This window comes from Athene cunicularia (genome assembly GCF_003259725.1).
Source record: "Athene cunicularia isolate RWA chromosome 2 unlocalized genomic scaffold, athCun1 chr2_part1, whole genome shotgun sequence".
Classification (NCBI taxonomy): domain Eukaryota; kingdom Metazoa; phylum Chordata; class Aves; order Strigiformes; family Strigidae; genus Athene; species Athene cunicularia.
In genome coordinates this window covers 26,403,129-26,427,130 of record NW_020799095.1, presented here as the reverse complement: position 1 = coordinate 26,427,130, position 24,002 = coordinate 26,403,129, and the positions used below count along the sequence as shown (strand labels likewise).

Below are 24,002 nucleotides of genomic sequence, written 5' to 3'. Positions count from 1 at the left end.
TTCCATGCTTTTTAATGTTCTTTTCTGTTCCTAATTCCTTCTTTTTAACTGTCACTTAGAGGTCAGCTTCTGGCCCTCTCCATTACCTCTGCTGATGATTTTTACAGATTTTGATGATGAATCTTATTTGAAGAACACAGTTACTGAAAAGCTTTTCGACATGGATTTAAAATATTTGTTTTGTTCCAGAAGAGCAAATATCAAATTGGTTGATGCTTCTGTAATTATTGCTCTTCCTCTGAAGGCGTATGTTTTTCTGAAATAAGGGGATGAAGTTGGTTTGCTTGTGCACTGAAACACTACGTTTTTTGTGAAAACTGGTAAAAGTTGCCTTCTAACTTTTAGGGGATTGAGGAAGTTTTATACCTTTCTTTTTTTTTCCTGGAAGAGTTGATGTACTTAGTTCAGAATATTAATTCAGAAATTAATTCATGAATGCAGAAAATTCCAGGTAAGACTCCTCTTTCCATACACTGCTTTGTGTTTCTGTGTGAACAGATATACCACAGGATAGAGAATTAACATACCTTGTCTGAAGTGTGTATTGATGTTCCCAGTTAGTGCCTAATGTCCCCATACAAAGGTTTTGAAACTAACAACTTTATGCAGTAAATTATCCATAATTTCTTTCCATTGTCTTAAAATTCCTAATATGCTAATTCCTAATATTAGGCAATTATCTTTACAAGCTACTTTTCCAGAGACTACTGTCTGTGTTACTCCCTAAATTAGCTGCTGGGTTAAGGCAAAAGTTAGTTGCTTCCACAAGAGACTGCTTCCACGTAGCCCAAGCATACCACCTTCATTTTGCATTATCTTGAATATTATATGAAATGCCAGACTCTATGTATTAGTGTGTTTTCATCCTGTGCCAGATTTTTTATTTTACTTGTAGAAGGAAGCATTAGAGAAGCAGGAGTATTGATGTTATGCATTTATTTCAGTTTAGTTTTCCTTTAAGCACTGAGACAAGGCTTCTAAACAGTTAAAAAAAACCCACAAAAAAACAACAAACAGAAAACCTCTGAGATAAAATTAGGATACACTCGGATTTTGAAACACACTGTTAAACTAGCAATAGGTCAGAACAATCGGAAGTGTCCCAGAAGACTAAATAAAAATTCTATCTAACCCCATTAATGCTTTCACTTAAATTTCCACTGATATTAGAAATAAAAATATTGTAATATGTTTTAGAATAAATCTTGTCATAGGTGTATATTTAACTCATATAGATAAAAGTTATACTCATCAGTATTGGGGATGCGTATGTATGTGTGCCTGTGCGAGACCATGAGGGCTAGAAAATCCATATCTTCTCTTTTCCCCCCTCAAACTATAGAAACATGCAAGTCATCTAACTTCTGTTTAGTCTTGAATTAAAATTCAAGATCTTGAGTAATTTCTTGAAGAAGCTCTATTATCTCCTCAAAAACAAAAAAAGATACAACTTTAGCCGTTGGATCAAGAGACTTCTCACAGCTCATCACAGCATGCTGTAGACATCCAGGTTTGAAGACCTGCAGTACCAAACATAGTCTAATAGCTTTCATGTTGGCAAGGAAAGGTGACTCCTAAATGTCTGACATTCAAATCCTTCTCACTGTGTACTTGCACGTAGAGTGATGTGCAGCTGAAGGTAGATTTGTGTGAGTAATTGATGAGGATGCATCAGTTGAGCAGAGGATGCATCAAGCTGCAGAAAATCTCAGAATTTTGTGTTGCTTCATGCACCACACAGGTGTCATAAGATCTGGAATTAAAGAAAACGTTGTTAAAATGGTAAATCAGTACTGATCCTGGTAGTACCTCAGTGTTCAGTAGGGATTATTGCTGTACTGATGCTGACAGTGACACTTTCATACTGATGACCATGCAAGTGTTTCTCGGCACAATAGTAACAGAGAACAGGGATGAGTATGGATCAGATATTTTTTGTGATGTGTCGTCTTTGCAATTCAGTGGTTACAAACTCTTCAGCCCTGTTCACTGCATAGATTTTTAACACAAAAAATACTAAATGCACAAAGTGTTTTCTATTGGTAGTGCCTTTGCATGACAGAGAGAATAAGACAGGGCAAGTAATTAACAGTTAAAGACATGTTTTCTTACTGTAGCACTAAATTGAGGATGGTTACTACCTCTGTGACCATGACATGTTCTTTTTGGCTATTAGCATTTGCAGTGCAAAGGGAACTTTTATGCAGTATGTGAGGAAAGGAGGAATAAGAAAGAAAAAAACAGTCTACCACGGGAGATCCAGAGAATCATCAAAGATTTCTTTTGGAATGAAAATGAATTGGGCTTCAGAACAAATGCAGTACTTCAGTTCTCAAAAATTACATTTGGAATCATTGAAGATCATACCTGTTTCCTACTTGATGCCATACATATATTTGGGAGAGGGGTGGTAAACATTACTCTCAGAATAGACAGCTGGGGCGTAGTTGCTAAAGTATGCAATGAGGCGTATTCCCTTTCTTACTTAAGAGACTTACCAGAAGTAGATTTTTTTTGGAACCTGCAGCAATCCTGAATATTTTAAATTTTTTTGTTACCTGACTGTGCTGTCCAAGTAAACTCACATAACTTGCACCATTCCCAAGCAACTGACACAATGGAAGCTGTGATCTAATGTACATTATACACAGTCCAAAGATGGTTTTGGTCACCACAAACCCTTTTGCTCCATTTACTGTTCAATGCAAGCATTACTACTTTGAGCTCACCTTGCTCTTTGAGGGCAAATGTGGCTGGGTTTATGTTGCTGTATGCCAGACACCACTGCCAGCCCTTCATTCTTTGTCTCTGGTAAGCATCTTTTGGGCCAGAAAATCTCAATTTACACTCTCTGACTGAATATCTGCAAATGTACAGAAAACCTACCCTTCTGAGTCCATTTCCTCAAAGTGATAGTGATTCTGGCTGTATGAGGGTTCAGGAATATTTGAATTGCCAGTGTAAAAGTTAAATGTTGAGGCAGCACATATACGGAAGTTGCTCAATCTCAGAGCTATCAAACTGTCCTATTCATTTTCATGCAGTTCTTAAAATACGGTAACATGGATCTCCAGCTGCCATGCTGCATAAATGAACAATACAATGATCTTTATTCAACCCTGTATTGAGACTGTCAAATTCTGAGCTTCAGAGACTTACCACAAAGACAGCAGTAACATATCAGGTTTCTGGAGCAGAAAATCAGTGATCTGTGTTTGACTCCTGGAGCCACCGCACATGACTGTGTTTGGTAGAGCTGGTCAAATCACAGGAAGAGAACGTATGCCAGGCATATGCAAGTCCTGGTGTTTTATCTTGCTGTGCCACCAGCTGTCTGGATTTCCTCTGTTCTGAAACTTATGACCGTCTTCATCATAGCCTGAGCAGCATCTCACTATTTTACAATGGTCCAAGTTCTTTAAAATAGCAGCATTACTGGGACAATTTTGACTTCTAGCCAGTGTGCACTGACGGGACTTGAGTCAGATGCTAAACTGGAGAGACACTGGTTAGCCTGCTGTAACTTCTCATTCCACTGTGTTGCAGAAATGTTACCTGATAGTTATTTGTTGGGGAAGATTCACACTGATACACACAGTGTTTCCAAACAATACATCATTTACTATATAAGTAATCCCGAAAGAAACATCATTTACTATATAAATGCCCTTCATCCTGCACTTCAGAATCTGCTGTTACTATGGGCTGCAGGTTGTCACAGGGTTGCAGGATGTTTTCAGATGCTCCCTTCATTTAAGTCTTTACATGGAAACACAAGAATCTTGTGCAGAACTGACAAATGCCAAAAAAAGAGGGATGCCCACAACGGGGTCCATGCAAAGACAAGCAGGATAAATGTGCAGCAGCTCACAAGTTGTTGATAAGCTCCCACGAGCCATGCAGAGCCAGTAGTACCAGTTATTTCTCAAGTACTACTTACGGTAGGCAGTGTTGGCATTTCCTGATGAGCCTGTGTTAACTACAATAAAGGTGGGAAAGTATGTTGTTTCACATGCTGCCTCTGGATAACCTGCTGCAGTTTATTCATCACCATTTCATCTAGCTTCCTAAAATCCCACATCCTTTTAATTTGTTGTATCCTGTCAGAAAACAAAACTCAAAGGCTTTGAAGTAGGCACTGTCTTTGTATTTCTTACTTAGTGTGTTAAGTACAATCTGAATCTGTATCCTTGACTAAAACCTGTTGACTACCCTGTGTTAACAGTGTTCTATGCACATTTTAGTCAAATTCTGCCATTTCTTCGAATTCTGATTTGAACATGGTATTACTTTCTTCATGTTCTAGTGAATGGCAAAAGTCACATAAAGCGGTTCCCCTGAAGGCTGCATATGGTGATGCAGGATGTGAAATTAATAACATATTGCAGAATTCTATTCACTCTGTGACTGCGGACAAGTAGTTTTATGCAAGTGACGTTTTAATGTATTTTAATATCACTAGTAGTCATATGAATATTTTTTCATTTTTAATTCTCATTTATTGGGACATTTTGAGAGCAAAGCAACATTAGAACCATTGAAGAAAATCTTGACACACACAAAAGAAAAATGTTGCAATGTTCTCGAATGTCTAACACCCAAAGAACATACTTGTTAAACAAGGTCTGTCAGAGAGTGTGTTTTTTCTGGCATCATTAGTATGAAGCACTCCTGTAAAAGTGACGGTTGATACTATACCATTATATTTTTCTTTGCACTTTCAAAAGAATTAAGTATAAACTGAAAAAAATCAAATGAAGAGTTGGGCTTGAGTTATTTTTATAGTTCTTCAAATGGTGTTCCCTGATTGTGGGAGACTGTCAGCATAAACAAAAGATTTAGCTTGATGCAGTCTTTGTTATGGTGATTTGGGGAAGGTCTGTCTTCATTATCCTGGCTGGTGCTGCTGCTCCTTCTTTCTGCTTGGAGTGTTAGGCCCATTTCAAGAATTTACAAGGCAGTTAAACAACACAAGTAACACATTTTCCCTTTTAAAGTGGGAAATTGCAGTTCATGTTTATAAAGATAATTTCATACTATTAGCTGTGATAGCACATAGCAAATTGAATAGCTAATATCAGAAGCTACTGCTGTGGATGGGATAAGCTTAAGCCGTAGGTGGTACTGAAATGAGGAATACATCTTTTGCATGGATGAATTTTGCTCGCTAATACAGACTGAAGAGTCCGAGGTTTTCCTTCAAGAACATACAAGTTTTCATTGACTGTTGACTAAAAAAATATTATTGTTGTTGTCAGCTAAGAATACAAAATGTGTTGCAAAGAACCTCAGGCAGCTACAATAACAGCTGTTACCTTACAAGGCTTCATTATTTTGAAGTAAAATAATTTTAGTCTGTGCCTTGCTGCTTCTTGTAAAACACTGAATTTCCCATTCTAGTTTCTGGCGCAGGGGCTGAACAACCTTCTAGTAGTTTCATGTGAAACAAAAGTAAGAAGAGATAATTTTTTTTTCAGGGAAAGTATGTTGCATGTAATTTACGATATATTTCCTTAAAGCACACATTGGTTCTTTTGAACCTGTAATTTGTGTTTCATGTGATCGTAAGATCCGATCCCTTTCTTGGGAAGACAAAAGCAAAAGTCCCATTTATTTCTGTGTTCTTTAATGTGTTTGTGTCTTCCTGCTGTCTTGTTTACCTGAGCAAACCGCAGTGCTTTGCTCTGGTGACTACTTTTTGCATTGATCGAAGCAAAAATGACTGTGCTCATCAACACTCATTTGTACAGTTTGAAGCAGGATTTTCCTTTGTGTTCATTTTAAGTTGCCTGATGTCCCTCTTCAAACACTGGCTCCCGAGGCCAGTAGAATATTGTCTGCTCTTGAATTTTTCCCCAGTCCTTCGTATGTGTTTGTTTTTCTTTTTTGTATGAAGTACTTGCTTAGTTTTAAGTCTTTGGAAGAATCAGTTTCAACTGAACTCATCTGTTTTATTCTTTTACCAAAATTGGTAAATATATTTAGGATTTTGCATTAAATGGATATATTCTTTTAAAATGTACATGTAGCTGAGCCAGATCTGTTTTTTTTAAAATAAACTGGGCATGAGTTTGCTATTTAATGATCCTATATCTGCCTCCTCTTTGCATGTTTCAGAGATTTTCTTGCCACTGCTTATGGACCTGCCAAGATTTTTTTTCACGTAGAAATGATAGTTGTATATCACCTTACAGATTTTTCAGGGATAATGACTGCAAAATTGACAGTACATGGATTGTGTTAGTATTTTCTCACCACAATAATTCATTTAATTGAAATCTCACTGGGATTTTTAAGTTAGTTGTTCCACTTCTAGGTGCCCTGATGGTGTGTGAAGGTGGTGTCACGTGCTCCTGGAAAAAGCCAGGAGGGGTAGAAGACTAATTTTCTGTTTAGACAGTAACTGCACGTACCCCTGGGGGATAAAATAGAAGCAGAAGTTACTACAAATGTAGCATAACAAAAGATTTTGAATGTGCATGTGAGATCTAGACATACAAAATGATAGATTTAATTTCAGGTGTTGTTTAGCTGTAATGCTAACATGCCTGAAAACTCCAGTGATGGATTTTGTGGTCTTTGCTTCTGTTTCAAATAAGGAAAAAAGAAGCAAAATAGCTGTTAACTTTTTCTGTTGAAAACTACTGAGTTTCTTAGTCTTAGTACATATAAAGAATGTAAAATAAATGGTTACCACTTATTGCAATGACAATATGTAACTATTTATAGAGACAGAGATAGCTCTCCTAAGTTGCTCACATAAACAGTGATGTTTAAAGTATGGGTGGGTCATGCATGTTGGTGAGTTGCCTTCTTTTTGATAGTTCTCATATCAGAAGATTTTACCAAATCATTCTGTGCTTTCTGTGTTTTGGCTTTTTTTGGTTTTAAAACTTTAGTGGCTTTAAAAAAGGAGAATACAGATTTTTCATGATCTTTAAAGGTCCCTTCCAACCCAAACAATTCTGATTCTATGTGCTATTTATCCAAGAAATGATGATGTTGTATTGCGGGTTTATTACCCTGTTGTTGGACACATGCATATATCTTTTCTGTCTGTGTGTACTTGTGCACCTAGATTTAACATGCTTCCATGCACTGCTTTTTAATTGAGAGAGATTTACATAAGCCTAAACAACAGCTGGGAAACTAAATTAATGTAGGAAGTTGAGATTCAAACTGTTGTTTGGACATCTGAGTTTTTGCCTCTTATTTTGAAAGGTTCTTTTGACAAAAAATGGCACTTATAGGTAATACTAGCACTGCTGGGAATATACTTCTGATAATAATGTTACGTGCCTTCATCTCAAGAACTGAAAGCTCATGAACAAAAACTTGAGTACTTCTGACAGAATTTTTGTATTATTACTGTATAAACATGAGAAGGACTGCACCCCTTCCCCCGCCCTTCCTTTTCCATGTATTTTTTGAGTCCAAAGCTTTATAAATCCAGATGTGGCCCTGAGGGAAATGTTTGCTTTATAATATGTTTGCATAGTCATTTGCATAGCCAGCAGGCTGTTTGTAATCCGTGGTCCATATGGGATGTACTCCAGCTTCAAGAGGGAGCCCTGCTGAAGCGAAGTGGTACCCAGCCATCTTAGGCATGGGGGGAGATGACCACAGGTGTATATGCAAATTAGTGTCTCAGCAACTTGGGGTTTAACATTGCAAGCTTTTTCTTTCCAATATTATTTTTTTTTTATTTTGTTTAATCTTGAGATACTGATTGTATTTTATGATTTTTTAAAATTCTGTTTAGTCAGCAAATTGTTCACATCTCTTGGTTTACCAGCCCAAGAAACACCCACATTTTCTGTTTAAAACTAGCTAGAAATATTTCCTTATTCGGGGTTCAAATTCAGTAAATTCTGACTTCAGTCTCTGAACTTGCCTCTGACACTCAGTTTCTTTTTCCTGCTGTTGTCTTTCTGTCTGGGTATGACTTTTCTATCATTAATTTGTTTATAAAGAACAAACCAATGGATTTTCAAATTCAATGTGGAATATCACTGGAGAATTACTTCCTTCAGATGTTTTTTATTTCTCTTTGGAAAAGACTCCTTGTTAAATCTGAGATAAATTTGGAGAGGTCTTCCTATGGAAAATAGGCCTCACTTGGAAGAGGATGAAAAACCATTGAAATATAGAGCCAGTAATGCTTAACCACTGAATTCTTTTCTCCTCTCTCTTAATGTTCTAAATACTACTGTGGAGTTGTATTTTGTCTGGTAGAATTCATAAGTACTGGGATTATAGCTAAAGAAAAGATAAACTTTTTTGTATGCAGTATGCTGTGTTTGCACAGTAGCTTAATTACTCTTTGAACAGTCTCTGCCTAATAAGAGGATAACTGGAATTTCTTAAATGCTATAAAATTAAGACAGGGGAATATGCTACAGATGAAGAAGATGAAGACATGGGACCTGTCCTTCCAGGAGGTGACATGGCTATTGAAGTGTTTGATCTCCCTGAAAATGATGATATGTTCTCCCCCAGTGATGTGGACACCAGCAAGCTTGCTCACAAATTCAAAGAGGTAAGTTATGGATCAGAATATATTCCTAGTTTCCTGTTTTTTCTCATTGCTCAGTGCTTGGTTTTTCTGTTGAAAACTAGAGTTGATTTCTAGCTGTATACTCAGTACTTTTAAATGACTCAAAAAGCTCCAAAGAAGTGGAAGCTATTCTTTGAAGTTGTTTTAGCATCAGCTTTCAGGTGAGTGTTGCATTGATGGAGGGTAATTAATAATTTAAATTTTCAGCACAGAAGGTATTCTGCCTCAGCACTTTGTTTGCATTTTTTAACCAGAAAGACAAAGTGCAAGTTAATTCATTACTAGCAGATTGTTTTTTTTTTTTTTTTTTTTTTTAAAATAGTGAGATACCAGTCAAAAGTGTTCAGGAAAACCAAAGAGCAAATACTAAATTTCAGTACAAAGGAACACGTGGAGCTCATCCTATACCATTACACAGCAACTCATCAATGTGCAGCAGTGTCATACATTTGGCCATGTGATTAGAAAGATGATGTATTTGGGAAGTAGGCATATTTCAGGCTGGTGTTCTAGCAAACTCTGTACTTACAGAGTTTGTATAGCATCCAGTGGTACTAACTGGACCTTCAATCAGTGGTGTTCACTGTGGTCACTGAATTCATATAACTTAGCAAACTAAAGTACTGAGAAACATCTCTTCTGTATTTTAGGCTGTGCTTTTGATGTGGTTTATTTCTGAGCTTTCCTGAATATTGATGCAAATAAAGATTGGATTTATCTAAGTCCACCATAGTGAGCTGAGTGATGACAATAAAAAACATTTTTCTTTTTAAATACAGGAAAATGGAAGGAGTAAAAGTAGCCAGAACCTCACAGGAGATTTGAGCAACAGAACCTGGGCCCAGAAGGGAGTTTTAAAGTAGAGAGGCTCCCTTTTTATTGTTCTTCCTCTCTCCTTTCCCTTTCCCCTTCCCTCCACTCAAACTAGACATTTTATCTTCAATAGATATATCTTCTTGCTACTTTATAATGAGAGTAATGTATGGAAAGTAATCAGCCAATGAGCAACCAGTCTTTCGCTTTTCTGCTGATACCCTTTTCAGCCTTTGGGTGCCAACTGTTACTCATGATTATTTCCTGAAAGTTTTTTACTTATATGATAATTTTCTCACTCCATATTTCAAGTCCAGGCTCTTATGCAAATTAGCAGGGCGATTTACTTCATTTTCTGATACATTGCATCATACTCAAAGCAGTGGGAAGATGGTGCCAGTGTACCAAGGATAGGCAAACCACAGATGCAGTGATGGGCAATGCACTCATCTTTGAATAAATTACCTGTAAAACTATGCTTGAATACAGTTTCCATCAACTTGAATGGCAAGTATGGCTACTGACATACTTCAGCATGTCCAGACTGATTTGAAGCTGTTTGCGGACCTGTCTGATGTAGTGGCCTCAAAACGGCGGTGTAGAGGAGATCAGATGAAGGGACTTTGGGATCCTCCAGTTTAAGTGCAGAAAACATTAAATGCTCTTGCAGAAGGGTGGACTCTTTTTCACTAGCCCACACAGTTACCGCTGTTACGAGCATGACACTTTTATTTCACTGTATTTAACAGTACACAGCTGCATTTTGTTGGCTGCTACAGAGTGAGTACATGTATTTTTCTTGCTATTTGCCCTGAATTCTTTCAACACTAGAGGACTTGTTCACGATCACGCTGCACAAACCCACACAGTGTTTTCTGGAATTGTATTTAAAGAATAATTGTTCTTTCTTGTTCTTACTCCAGAGATTAATGAAAGTATTAAACAAGTGGGTTGTACACAATCTTTAAGTATAATAATTTGACCTAATTACTTGAATTCATTCTTTGCAATGAAAAATGTGCTCACATACTTTGAGAGCACTCTTATTTGTAATGCCTTGCTTTTGTAATGAAAGTCAGAATAAAGATGGGCATTCCTGGGTGAATCACTGTATTTCTGCAAGTCTTGTTTTCCTGGCTGTAAAACAGGAAAAATGGGACTGATTTTCCTTAACTGCTTTGAGAGAAAGACCTAGAAGCTTTATTTTAGCTGTGAGGACTGAAGAGAGACAACAGCTGTAGGGAGGAGTATCTTATGTAAGAATTAAGTATTATATTTCATGTCTTAATGAAATCTATTAAAAATTATTATTATTATTATTATATGCAAAATATACATAATGATTATATACAAATAGTCATGGAGGTTATTAGATTCCATTGGGTACTTTCATTCCCAGTGTACTCTGAATATTTTAACAGTTGCTAGCTTTTCATCTCTTTCTACCTTTTGCAGTCTTAGATGAACTCAATCCATTTTCTCTATATATCTTTTTATTAAAAGTTTTATTGTTTTGAAGAAAATTAATCAGCTTTTCAAGACATCTTTGAAAAGGAAATGGTCCAAAAATTATTCAAAATGTCTTTGTTCAAATGAAACCTTCACAGTTTTAGATTGACTTAGAAAAATTGAAAATACAAAATAGTATCTGCCGAGAATTTGTCTGGCATTATATAGGACATGGAATAAGGTATTTCTGCCACCCCTGTTAGTAAACTTGCTTAAAAATTTTTAACAATGAGTCCAGATTTGCTTGCCAAACTGTTGACCTTGCGTGTCGTTCAGTATAACCTATAAATGTGTTAGTATCTCATCTATTCTGCAAGCGTAATTAGTTCTTTTAAAAAAAGAAAAAAAGTCCATGTCCAACTACACACTTGTCTGTTCAGCAGGAAAGTATCTTTTTTTCTTCTGCCTCAGTGGGATCTGCTGTACCATGTACTGATTCAATAATCTGACTGGGTGCTCAATATTCTTTTTTTTTTAACTTAACAGAGAGTATAAAAATAACTGTTAAAACCATCTGTACCTGAGCAGATTGTCATTTATGCAACAATTTGGAGTTTATTTGTATGTAATAATAAGCTGTTTGAGTGCTGCTTCTGGGTTTGTGAGGCTTTAGAAGAGATGGGAATGGACTCTTAGTAGGTAGCCTAAGGCTTTGAGTCTTGGCTTCTATTTCATTATTAACTCTGCAAAGGGCAAAGTCTAGCTCATCCATCCTTCCCCTGATTATATCTCCAAAACAATGAGATAGCAGAACTAAGGAAAGGCCTGGGCACTTTATAACACTGTAACATTTTGAGATGATTCTTTTGTAATTTTTCACTATTAACAGAAATGGAAGGATGAGAAAAAAAGTTCGCAGTCTCTGAAAACTGCAGATCAAAGGTTGGATTGAGTGAGCTCAAAAATTGCAAGTAACCTCTTGCAAGTGCTAATTAAAGTATCTCCTTCATTTCCTCTACTGCCTATAATGACAAAAAGGTATATATTTTTCTCGGCTTCCCAGTCTACTGGATCGAGTAACACCGCTAGCCACTTCTTGCTGTTAACACCAGCTCCAGGGCTGCTGAGGGCCCTGTTGCCAGCCATGCTGACATGTCTCTGTCGTGGACCAGTAGCCCTGCTCTCATGTGGATCACACAGGAACCCTGTATGATCCGCAGGCTAGCTGTGTGCTTGGAGCAGGTTCGGTCTGGTCCATGCATGTTCCACCTGTTAGTGTGCCTGGTGTGCCTCCACATTTTACATGTCTCTGCAAGCTGTTCTAGTTAGTGACTAGTTTCATTTGAAATGAAATCTCATATCTGTTTTCACTGAGCACTTGAAGATTTGTAACACTTTTCAGTGCAAAGTCAAAAAGTGAGTGTAAGTGGCAGGTGATCCTGGGGATACAGTCTCTGCTGCAGACAGTGACCAAGAAATGATTGGTGGAAAGAAGATTCCTAAAGTGTTCATCAGGTGGGACTGGTTGCATCAGTGCCTCCTTTATTCCTTCCAGCATAAATTCAGTAACGCTCCACCAGAAAGGAGAGGCTTATTCACTAGATCAGTTAGAGCTGATTTACAAACCAAACTGCATCTGACTGAGAGTACATTTCCTATACTGCCAGAGGAAGCGTGTTCAAGAGGTTCCATGGAAAGGGAATTTCAAATGTACCTTGGCCTCTCTCAGAGATGCCTGTACCGATCAGCTCTGTGATGGCTCCTGTAATGTTGAAAATTACTCCTCTCCTCCAGAAGAACGTCTCTTTTAAATTATTTGTACATTTTTTTTTACTAACAGCCTGGTCTTCAAAAATGTAGCCATGGCTTCACCAGAGATGATAATTTCTGGTTCAGTACAACTCCGTCACATACTCCATTAGCTCAACATAAACTATTCCCAAAAGGCTCCTGTTAGTCTTGCAAGGGAAATAGCCCCCATGTAAAACATGCTTTTCTGTAACTATGCCTAGTATTCATAAATAATGGACAAAGGCTTTGTCTCTACTGCAGTGCCAGCTCAGGCTGCAATTCAGACCCTTGCCCTCAACTTCTTACCCAACACACAGAAGTCACTGATTCAGATTAAACAGTGCTTTAGATTTAAAGTTTTGGGGCCTGTCAGAAGTTTGTCTGTGCTGCCTACTTTAAATAATAAAGCAGCAGGAGTTCAGGTGCAGAGCAGTATTGGGTGCATGTGCATAAACATTTCCATTTGGATTAGGGTTGTGCTGATGAAACTGTGGTTTGATTCAGAGTACTTCAGAGCATTAGAGCCTGTGAATAGGAGACTTTGGGGCTGAAACTAAAGATGTTTCAGGACATTGCCTAATATACTCAAAGACCTAATGAGTATTCACTCCACAGGATCAGACTAATGTAGATTAGTCCCAAAGAAATTCCCCCAGAAAGTGTGCAGGTGGGTGCCAGGTCCTTAGCACCAACCCATTCATTGTACAAACCCACTGTTACTGTGGCATGCTGCTTGGTAATGTAACTACAACCTTTAGCACACTGCCTGGGCTGTTAATCTACTTGCAGTCATTTTGTGTGCTTGAATGCCGTTTCCTGTTTTTTACAGTTTCTCTGTGTAACTGCTCTGAATTGCGATTAGCTAGCTTGAGCAAAATAACTCCAGCTAATGGTGGAGAAGGATAGCATCAGTGTACCTTTCTTTGGCATGAAATAAACATGTGGAATCTTCCCTTAAAGTTTTCCTGACTTTTTGCGTTGTTAAATCACTTATTTCTGTATCTGCTTTTTTGTAATGTGCCTGCTTTAATCAATGCAGTGGGGCTTTCTGACAGCACTGGGACATATTTCACGTTCATATCAGAGGAGAGCAAAGCCCAGCAGGATAACATCTATTTTTTTTTTTAAGCATAAGACATTTGATTTTGCTAAACAGATTGGATGTTCTGATTTGAAATTATGAGTGGTTAGACGGCATCCTATCTTTAATTAGGTTGCACAGACTGAGTCATTTTGCAAGCTAGACATTTTAATTTACAATCTACTGCACTGCAGCACTCTTCAAGGCCTTCTGCTATGTAATAAGGTATTCAACTTGCAGCACAGGCTTTAAAAATACTGGAGTACTCTCTGTGACTTCACTTGTTTATTTTATATTTTCAATTTTAGTTGCAAATCAAACATGCAGTTACAGAAGCTGAAATTCAGAAGCTGAAGACGAAGGTAAGAATCAATATATGGTTAATACATGCTGGTTTTTTCCTCTCATGCAAAATCAGATCTGAAGACATATATCTTTATGTGGGTGGAGAAGTCAACATCCTTGTTAAAGGCTGATTAAGAAGCACAGTGGCTCAGCTAAATCTTCTCTTGGTGTATATTGTCTTTTCAAAGTTTTAAGTAAAATCTTAAGTGCTGCTATTAAGAGAAACTGCCAACTTGTGTAGCTTCAATTATACGTATATTTTAAGGGGTATCATAATGACTAAATGGCAGATTTCTAGTTTTACAATTCTAATGCATGTCAGGTTTTTAAGTTATATTTGGATTGAATATTCAAACCTAAGTTAGTAGATTTTTTTATTTACCAGTGATGTTAAAATATCCTGTTTACGCTAGTTTCCTTTTTTTGACACTTAACCCCCCCCATATCTATTTAAAGTTATTTAATAGAAATTACTTTTTATATACAGAAGAAAAAGTGCTGTTTCATATTGTTGCCGTTCTCTTTAAAAGATACTCTAGAAAGGAAAAAGCTTACCAGTTTTAACATTCTTTCACAATCGGTTGTTAGTTATTAGATTGAATTTGCTATAGCAATGAAAAGGAATTGTGTTTTTTGTACTAGGATAGCCTTTATGGGAATTCAACTGATAATTCAGTTGTTGAGTAACACTGGATTTTATGATGATATCCTTCTGTTTGAGTACACGTTATAAAGGAAATAAAAAGAAGAGAAAGTGAAAATTGTATTTCAGAAAAAGATTTTAGATTATTAGCTCTTGCTAGCAACATTTGCACGCACCGTGTATTTTGCATAGTGTTTATCAAATCTGCATAAATTATTGTTAAAAACAAATTCGAAGTGCAACTATTTTCTGTAAGGACTGTTTCTATTCTATTGTTTCAGTTCAAAAAGTCAAAAATATTTTCTTCCTCTGCTTTGCAGTTCCAATCCAAAAATCGAGCCGCACGGTCAATCCCTTGGGATTGTGCCAAACCCCATGGCAATGATGCGTGGGTGTAAACATTCATTTATGCAAATCTATTTGCAAGATTAGGATTAATGTGCTTTTTTACGTTGAATTTATTTACCTTGTGTGAGCAGTAGAGCTGAAGAAAATGTGGCTAGTTTAGGTATATTACTAATAAAACTGCAGACAAGTTATTTTCTTTGTGTGTGTATCATCCATGATGTTAGCAGAACTGCCGAGAGCAAATTAAACAGTCTTGATAAGTAAACAGGGTTGTTAAAGCAATTTTTGTTTTCTGTAAATTCTGGGAGCTAAAATACACAAGCTGCTGAACAACCCTACCTTTATCCAGCACCAAACATTGAAACCTGCAGCTAGCTTCAGTTGGGGAGTAAAAAGCCTAACACCAAAAAAAAAATCTAAAAAAAACCCCTAGCAAAGAAGCTAACATTTATTACAAACTCAGCAGTAAAATTTAGACTTCTTTGAAGTCACTTGGAAAAAGTCATTGGGCTTCTTTGGTGCCAAATAGTGGAACTAGCGGTGGAACTGCACTGGTCATAGAGTCCAGCAGTGCTGATGTGTTTGGCAGAATTTCCACCTGAAATCTTCAACAGTAAGGGCATATTTTCCTTCTTATATTAGCTCCTTACAACTCGGTAAGCATGTTTAAGGAAAACAAGAATAATATATTTATAACAGGTTCTCTTTGTCCTTGTAATAGTTCCGGCATAGTTTCAGCATTGGATGCAAAACTCTGCTTTCTTAAGTAAAGGTTCTAAGTAACAACCCGATGTTAAATTTTGAATTATGCTCCAACCTCTTTTGTTTGGCTTTCTGGATTAAACAAGATTATGACATGAAAACAGACTTCGTAAATTCAACAGAATTTCTAATCTGGGGGGAAAAGCAGATAGTTAGATTAAATGCAATTGGGTTTTTTTCCTATTTTTTTCTAAATCATTCTTAAATCAAATACAGAACCTGGAAATCAGATTCCCCCCAAAATAAGAAATTTAATTGTTTTATGGAAGTGTGTGAATGCTTTAAAACACCTGAGCCACACAAATAGAGCAAAATGCATCCCCAGTGCTGACTGAATAACCCTGCAGTTTGCCTGAATACTCCATCATTGACATTTTTAAAGGGTGTTAGTATAACCCAGAGAAGTATAAAGGCTGCACTGGAACACAGAGCAAAGGCTCTACTGCATTTTATGAGGAAGAATAACGTATGTATCAGCCTGTTTTCTTTGTCCTGGAATGTTGTTTTCACTGCTAGCATATTACTATTATAGTTACTAATTCACTCATTTTCACTATTCATGTTGTTTGAATTAATCCTAAACTGTTAGGCTGCAATTTGCAGCTTTTTACTGACTGCATGTCAACTCTTTTGTTCAGCTGCAGGCTGCTGAGAATGAGAAGGTGAGGTGGGAGTTGGAGAAGACCCAACTCCAGCAGAACATTGAGGAGAATAAGGAAAGGATGATGAAATTAGAGAGTTACTGGATTGAGGCACAAACCTTGTGTCACACAGTGAATGAGCACCTCAAGGAGACGCAAAGCCAGTATCAGGCTCTGGAGAAGAAATACAACAAGGCAAAGAAACTAATCAAGGATTTTCAGCAAAAGTAAGCAGCTACGCCAGGCTCAGCAAATGACTTAGTGGCCAGATAGGAAACATATATGTGATATATTTTGAAATATGAAACCCACTATTAAACACCTGTAAGGTAAACACTGTTTTTCACTTGTTTTTCTCCATGAAAAACACAGGCTCTTTATTATGAAAAATGTTAGTAGCATTCAAGTATTAGTTTAGTATTGTTGAAAAATAGTACTATAACTAAAGACAGTCTGTAGTATTCAAGCTTGGAATGTTTCAGAATTACTAGATAACTCAATATGATTGCAAACGACCAAGAGTAATCATAGTAAAGCCTTTGATTAGCAAGGTTTGCAGCAATTTATATTGGCATTGTGTCAGCTGGATTCACTCCTGCTGTGTACTAATCTAACATCAAAAAGATAATTGTTTTGTTACATTTTATTTTTCTTCTTGTAGATGCCAAGAATGTTTGAGCTGAGTTGAGCTAACTGATGATTACATGGCCCCCTCTGTTTCATGTGCCCCCCTCTCCCTGATGGCTAACAAGAATAATAAGTTACATTTCTGTAACAGCTTCCATTCCCCCCAGTTATCTTTTTTTCAGCAACTTTTTCACCTTCTGCTGAAATATACTCATTTAAAGGAGAAAACTCAGAAACATACGGAAGTGTCAAGTGACTAGGAGCACAGAAGTTAATATCCTGTCCCATTAAAAAGGGTTTTAGATTGTCAAAATGTCATTACTCATCTTGGAATTTTGTGACTGTTCCAGAGCTAGCTGGTATCTTGTGTACTTTCTATCACAAATGTCTTAGATTTTCAAAATAAAAAGAAATAGGGAGAATAGCTATAATGATCTTGGATAGCCTTTCTGTTGTTATTCTGCTTTATATGAGTAAAAGATCTAGTCCATTAGTTTTAACTATCTCAGACTCCTAAAATCACCTCACAAATTTCCTTATAGCTTACTAGAAAATTAGATTTGTATCTGGAAATTTAAGGATATTCTTTCTGTGAAGGAGTGCAGTCATACTCTTAATAAAACAGAGATTTTTCTCAATTTCCTACAACAGAACACAGCATAAACCAAACTAATGTTTTCATTGTAAATACAGATTATGAACTGTTTTGATTATCAATTAGAGTAAATGAGATATTTTTTTTTCACATAAGTTATTCTTACCATTTTCATATCTTCACTTAGACTAAGCAACTGTTTAGGGTTTTGTCCTAATTGCAGTTTTACACTTCTTACTAGGTTAGTAATAATTTTTTTGTTAAGTACAGGGCGGGCAGAGGAAACAAGCAGCCGATTCAATGTGAATGATAGAGCAAGCTTCAACTTTATTGATAGAAATCACACCTTATATAAGCAGTCTACAATATACTACTTGCAACTCTATTGGATACATTTAAGAAAACTACATTATAATATCTCAGCCATTGGGTACATTCAAAAGATCACATTATAATACACCAGCCCCTTGTGGCATTTCTGGTATGCATAAACATCTTTCTTGCTGTAAACCTGCTTCTCTCCCAGGGCTGCTTCTCTTCACCCCCCAAGGTCGTAGTGCGCCCCCAACTTATCTCTGTGTTCTCACAACAATCCTCGCTAGCACAACTGAGCCCTGGATCTCCATCCTTGTTTACATAACTGTACCCTGGGTTCTTTGTTTACCTCAGGTGGCTGGGACCGACTTCTGCAGGGAGCTATGGCCGACCAGCTCCTGCAGGGAGCTATGGCCTTGCTCTCTGCAAGCCGTTCTCCAACAGTACAGATTTTTCTGATGGATAGCTTAAGGTGTATTGGAATATTTTATTTTCTGTTTTAATCTGATTGCTTTGATGACAGCAAATACATCTTTTTTTTCCCTAAGAGAACTTGACTTCATCAAACGCCAGGAAGCTGAACGAAAGAAAATAGAAGATTTGGAGAAGGCACACCTTGCAGAGGTTCAAGGCTTACAAGCTCGTGTGAGTAGTATTAACTCTCATATTTGAAGGATGAGGCAATTCTGATACTCTGGAAGAAATCCATATCTAATAAATATGTGTGTATGTGTATTATAGGTAAAACTGTGTTGTATTTCTTTCAGATACGAGACTTGGAAGCAGAAGTTTTCAGGCTAATGAAGCAAAATGGGAGCCAGGTGAACAATAACAACAACATTTTCGAAAGGCAGACATCTTTTGGAGAAGTTTCTAGAGATCCAGTGGAAAATCTAGACACTAAGCAAGTGTCCTGCCTGGATGGCTTAAGTCAAGGTTTGTTTGAACCAAACCGTAACTCCTATTAATGTGTCTGTAAATAGCATGGTTATCATTTAGGATTTAAAAGAAACAATTCATAATGCAGGGATGTTGTTATTTTTCTGAAAATCAGTATCTGATTGCAGCTGTATCAGGTTTATACCAAATAATGCCATATAGAGACCCAGAATAACTGTACAATATATATTCTTAAAGAAATGGAAGTGACTAAGTGCTAATAAGCAAAGATCATTATTGATTTCTTAAAGCTTTCAGTGGGATGCCATCAACATTTAGGTTTAATTTGTTGCTTCTGTTGTGTTAATAAAGTAGGAGAAAATCGTGTTTTCTCCTATGTTCCTAAATCTGTCATTAATTACCCAACCACCAAAGATCAAAGAAGAACAAAGTTACCAGAATGAGAAAAACAATGTTAAATCTGCCATATTGAATGGATCTCTGCAGGTTCTGATCCCACCTTAGTACAGATGTCAAAAGGAACCGTGTAGGTGGCACTCGCCATTTCTCAGGATGGAGCCTTTTGTGAATAAAATGCAAATTCTTCACTAGCACATCAATTAAAAATCTTATTCGGCTATAGCACAGCCTGATTTACAACATAAGACTTGCAAGACTTTGTTCTACATTACCAAAGAGCCAAAACAGTTTGTGGCAACACTGAAATCTGGATAGATGCTGTCAGCAGGGTCACTGTAACCATTATTTGTTTTGCATAGAAAAGATAATTCCTATTTTTCAGGCTGTGCCAGTTAAAATATACAGATAACTTCCAGAGCTTTAGCTAAAGCCCTGTAATTGCAAATGGCTCCTCACTGTTGAATTACATGCAGAATTAAAGCAAATTTTAGGTCTGCAGCCTTGGAACAAAATTGTTTAGTGCAGGAGCATAGCTACTGTGTATTTAGTAACATCTGTGAAATCAGGTGTTGGAGGTGTTGGGATTCTGACAAGGGAGCACCAGACTCTGTTCCTTTATAGATATTTGAAATAAACTATAATATTTATTTCTCTGGTGAAAAAAAAAAAAAAAAAGCATTATATTACCAAATAAATTAATTTCTTGCAAGCACAGAGATGTTTTATTGAAATTGATACTTTAGCAGTTATTTCCTATGTGGACCCAAACAGTATTCCTCTACAAACAGATCAATATGAATTACATTTTTTACAAAGTATGTGCATAAAAAAGAGCTAGTCCTGCTGAAACAGTATTTGGGTGATACACAGACCTTGTGGAGTTGGTTTCTGCAAATCATCACAGAGCTGTTTCTTTCTAGCAAGTGATTATTATACTGAAATCTCTGAAGTTCAGAGAAGCACTCAGGATGACAAGGAAGTCTGTATTTCTGCCATAAAGACTCAGTAAATCTTAAAAAATAATTAATACTTAGCAACACTGTTAACAGAAACCCTTTCAATAGTTTGCATCAGGAGAGGAAAATGTGTTTTCTTTAACTGACTTACAAAAATCATGTTTACACTTACTGTTGTAACAATGTCAGTACACATCTATGGCCCAAGAGCTGAAATCCAGGATTTCTTACATATAAAAAAACTCCTCTTTGTAACATTCATTCTAAAAATTGGAAAATTCTTCATATAGCATTTAAACTCTGTGTGTCAGTACTTTCAAAATATATTTTTGAATTGATATATTTGCATGAAAGTTTTCATTTCCAAGAGCTGCCATTTTTCTTTGCAAAAGCATTCCCCTAGAGAAACACTACCAGTGTTCAGTACTGCTGAGAGATAGAACAGATGATCTGTGAATTTAAATGCCCAAGTTTAACCACCTGAATATAAACACAAATTATTTGCTAGGAAAAACAGACAATTAACACTGATTTTTTTGAGAGTAGAAAAAGCATAGTTAGACCTTAGATTCCAGGCTGGATTTCTGTTTTTAACAAAATGACTTTTTTAAAATAAAGCGATCCCAAAACATGCTGTAGAACTCTTTGACTTCCATACACCTTTTTCCAGCAGATTATATATTGGAGTCCCTGAAGTCTGTATCAGACTATAATGTAGTGATACTTGATCTGTAGACAAAAGACCCTATGTCTTCATATCACCCTTGTGTAAACATTTTAAGAAAAGGACTTCCTATTGTCTAGGAGTACTAATCACTAATAATTAATGTATTTACTGATAAACTCGTGGATGTGCAGAAGAACTCTAAAGGGCAGAGGAGATGTCCCTGATGTCTGCAGGGTGAGCAGAGTTCCTCTGGGTGCAGTGTGCTGTGCATGCCGTCTTTGTAACATTCACGCAAGTGCACCAGTCTCTTTTCTGGCTTTTGTTTGGCAAGTATAGCACAGACTTCTTTATCAAGCCCCAGCATTAGGTTTGTGGAGTGGGACAGCCACATCCTGTAATTTTTATTTTGAGGTTTGCAGGTCTGTCTTCCCTCAAACAATCAGATTATGTAAATATATATTTTAATTAAAATTATACCAAGTACATTTTTTGCTTCAATGTGATCTGAGATGTTTATTACATTCTTGCATGGTAATTGATTTGATAAGAAGTAATAGATGTAACTTGCTGGTTGCATACGTACAAACGTAGCTGTCCCTGCCGCTGCAAGTGCTCCGGCTGTGTTTAGCATCATGCCAGACTGTACGACTCCTCAGGCTGTACCATAACCTCATACTGAGTTTGAGGGTCTGCCAGTAACATCAATGGAAGTTAGAAAATCAAAACCATTATGATCCAGAGAGTTCTTCCTTTGCTTTGCCAGGGAATACTAAAAGCCTGAGGATTGTGTTTCTTTTACAAATATATTACTTATTCTGAGAGTCCAGAAAAACAGATAAAGTGCATTGTAGCTTTCTGGTTTAGTGGTCATGAGCTGTGTCTGCAGTAGAGAATCAAGCTATTTACTGGAAGGAGTCAGTGGTTTGAAATCTAAACAGTTCAGTGCTGATGCTGACTTTGACAGTATTTGCTCGTCTCTGTGCAAATGCCCATTCAAGCTGCTTTGATTTGGTGGCCTTTCTGGATGCCTTGGGATACCCAGGGATGCATCAGTTCACAGAAGGATATTTTGAAATCTATCAGTTTATATAATGGAAAAACAGTGTGAGGACAGGTGAGCTCTTACCCTCTCCACAGTGATACTGAAATAATTCAGATGGAAGCCTATCGGAGTCAAGTGGTTGAACACCTGCTGAAAGAAAGTCTAATTACATTGTCTTCAAAAGCAAAATAAACCCTGTTATTACTTCTATGTGAAAGATTTATCAGGCTCCCTAGTGGCTTGGGAGATTCCTAGAGAAACGTGTAGGGCGCGTGTGCAGCAAGGGCTGGCAGCTCTCTGCAGAAGAGGGAGCTGGGACTGAGGGTGACAGCACATGCAGCTTGGGCGGAGACACCCAACAGCAGCCCAGTCCCACTGCACCCAAGTGTGACAGGTCCAGTGATGGAAACCAGGGGCAGCCAGGATCCCAGGCAAGTTCATGGTGGTTAGGCAGGTTTGAGGGCAAGCCAGGAAGTTTGTCTGTGGGTTGTGGCTGGGGTACAGATCCACATGACCTGAAAATGAGAGCCCAGCCTAAATGCAACTGTGACATGGAAGGAGGGAAGCCACTACTGATCCTTGTGAGATCTTTGCAGCAAGCTGAACCACGGTTACGTACCTGCGGCACAACAGGTTGCTGCCACTGAGTGTAAGCAGCCCAGCTCTGGGATGGAGGGAGCAGTAAGCTCCAGGCCTGGGTGGTATTTTGCTTTAACAAGGCCAATATGACCACTTCTGTGAATAATCAGTTGCAGTGCTGTGTCTATAGTTTGCATAATTTGAGCAGTGAAAGGAAGGGATGTATGGAAGTGGTACACCTGAAAGAACAAATACAAGCAGTTCAAGTCATGACAACATGCAGTTATCCTATTGAGTACTTACAGCAGAAGCATAATTACAAGTCAGACAATGCTAATGGTTCTGTAGTGTCATCTGAATGCAGAATTTAACTCTTACACAAGGAGGCAAAGCAAACATGGTACTAGAAGTCTTTGCAGTGCTTTAAGACAACATAAATCTTCAAAAATAAAAACGAGTTTGAATGAATCTTACGCCTCAGTAATTTACTGGCATACTAACTCAATCTGTGGCTCTGATTTCAAGACAGTTTGAGCTGATGTAACAGATCATTACTATTGAAATGGGAGACCCCATCCCATCCCTGCCTTTGTCCAGCCACCTGGTTCTGCTTCTTCCATTGCCCTTTTCCCACGTTACACACTTCTGTGCACACACCAATTCACTAAAAAAAAAACCCAGAAAACTGACTAAGAGGGGAAGAGGTTAGAGTGTCAGGCTGAAATTGTATAGTTTCTGCTGGGTCAGTCATTTGAATCAGCAAGCTGCAGTCCAAATCCTGGGGGATTCAGAGCCAGGGGTTTGTGACAACAGGAGGAAGAGCAAGAGCTCTCCATTTCGGCAAGTCATTGAGTCGCTTCTGCCTTTGGTGAAATCATGTTCTCTGAGACTGAAGGTCAGGATGGCATGGAAAGCAATGAGAAAAACCTCAGCTTTGCTCGAGTTGGTCGGAGTTTCTTTATTGGTTTCAGTGAGGCTACGGTGTCTCCATTTGTATTTGTTTAAAGCAAAAATATCTAAGATCAGCTTCTAATTAATTGGCATGTTATGAATGCAGTACTTAGACAAGTAAATAAATTTAATGCATTCTGATTTGATTTGTACTATGAGGACTGGGGCCAGGAAAACTTAAAACCATAAAGAATCTGTTCCTTTTCTGGTGTAAAATGCAAAAACACCTTTTGAAATATGTTTTGTCTTACTATAGCTTTGTAAAATGTTAAATTTGCTGAAATACTCAGACTTCATTTGAGTGGTTAATAGCTAGGAAAAGTGCAGTTATGTTAGCTCTGTTTGTAGCAGCAATACATATATGAAGTGTTTAGTATACTTTCCTCACAAGACATTCAGGAATAGGGTGGCTTTGAACCTAGACAGGTAAGATGGTTTAATTGTTCCGGTTTTTATATTAAATATTCCTCTGGTTTTCCTGTATCACATAATGATGTTTGAGCAGTAGATGAGAGGGAAAAGATCTGAAACTGCTTTCCCT

At 37.4% G+C, this 24,002-nt stretch overlaps 1 protein-coding gene across 5 annotated transcripts in view; it reads left to right on the top strand.

Moving 5' to 3' along the window:
- Nucleotides 1-24,002, top strand: part of PPP1R9A (protein phosphatase 1 regulatory subunit 9A) — a 147,546-nt gene that overhangs the window by 99,574 nt on the left and 23,970 nt on the right. For all 5 annotated transcript variants that reach the window (XM_026843254.1, XM_026843253.1, XM_026843252.1 and 2 more), the window contains exons 6-10: nucleotides 8,384-8,539; nucleotides 14,000-14,053; nucleotides 16,428-16,657; nucleotides 18,516-18,612; nucleotides 18,735-18,903. In XM_026843254.1, the coding sequence (XP_026699055.1) occupies nucleotides 8,384-8,539; nucleotides 14,000-14,053; nucleotides 16,428-16,657; nucleotides 18,516-18,612; nucleotides 18,735-18,903 (706 nt within the window). The remainder of the gene's footprint in view (nucleotides 1-8,383; nucleotides 8,540-13,999; nucleotides 14,054-16,427; nucleotides 16,658-18,515; nucleotides 18,613-18,734; nucleotides 18,904-24,002) is intronic.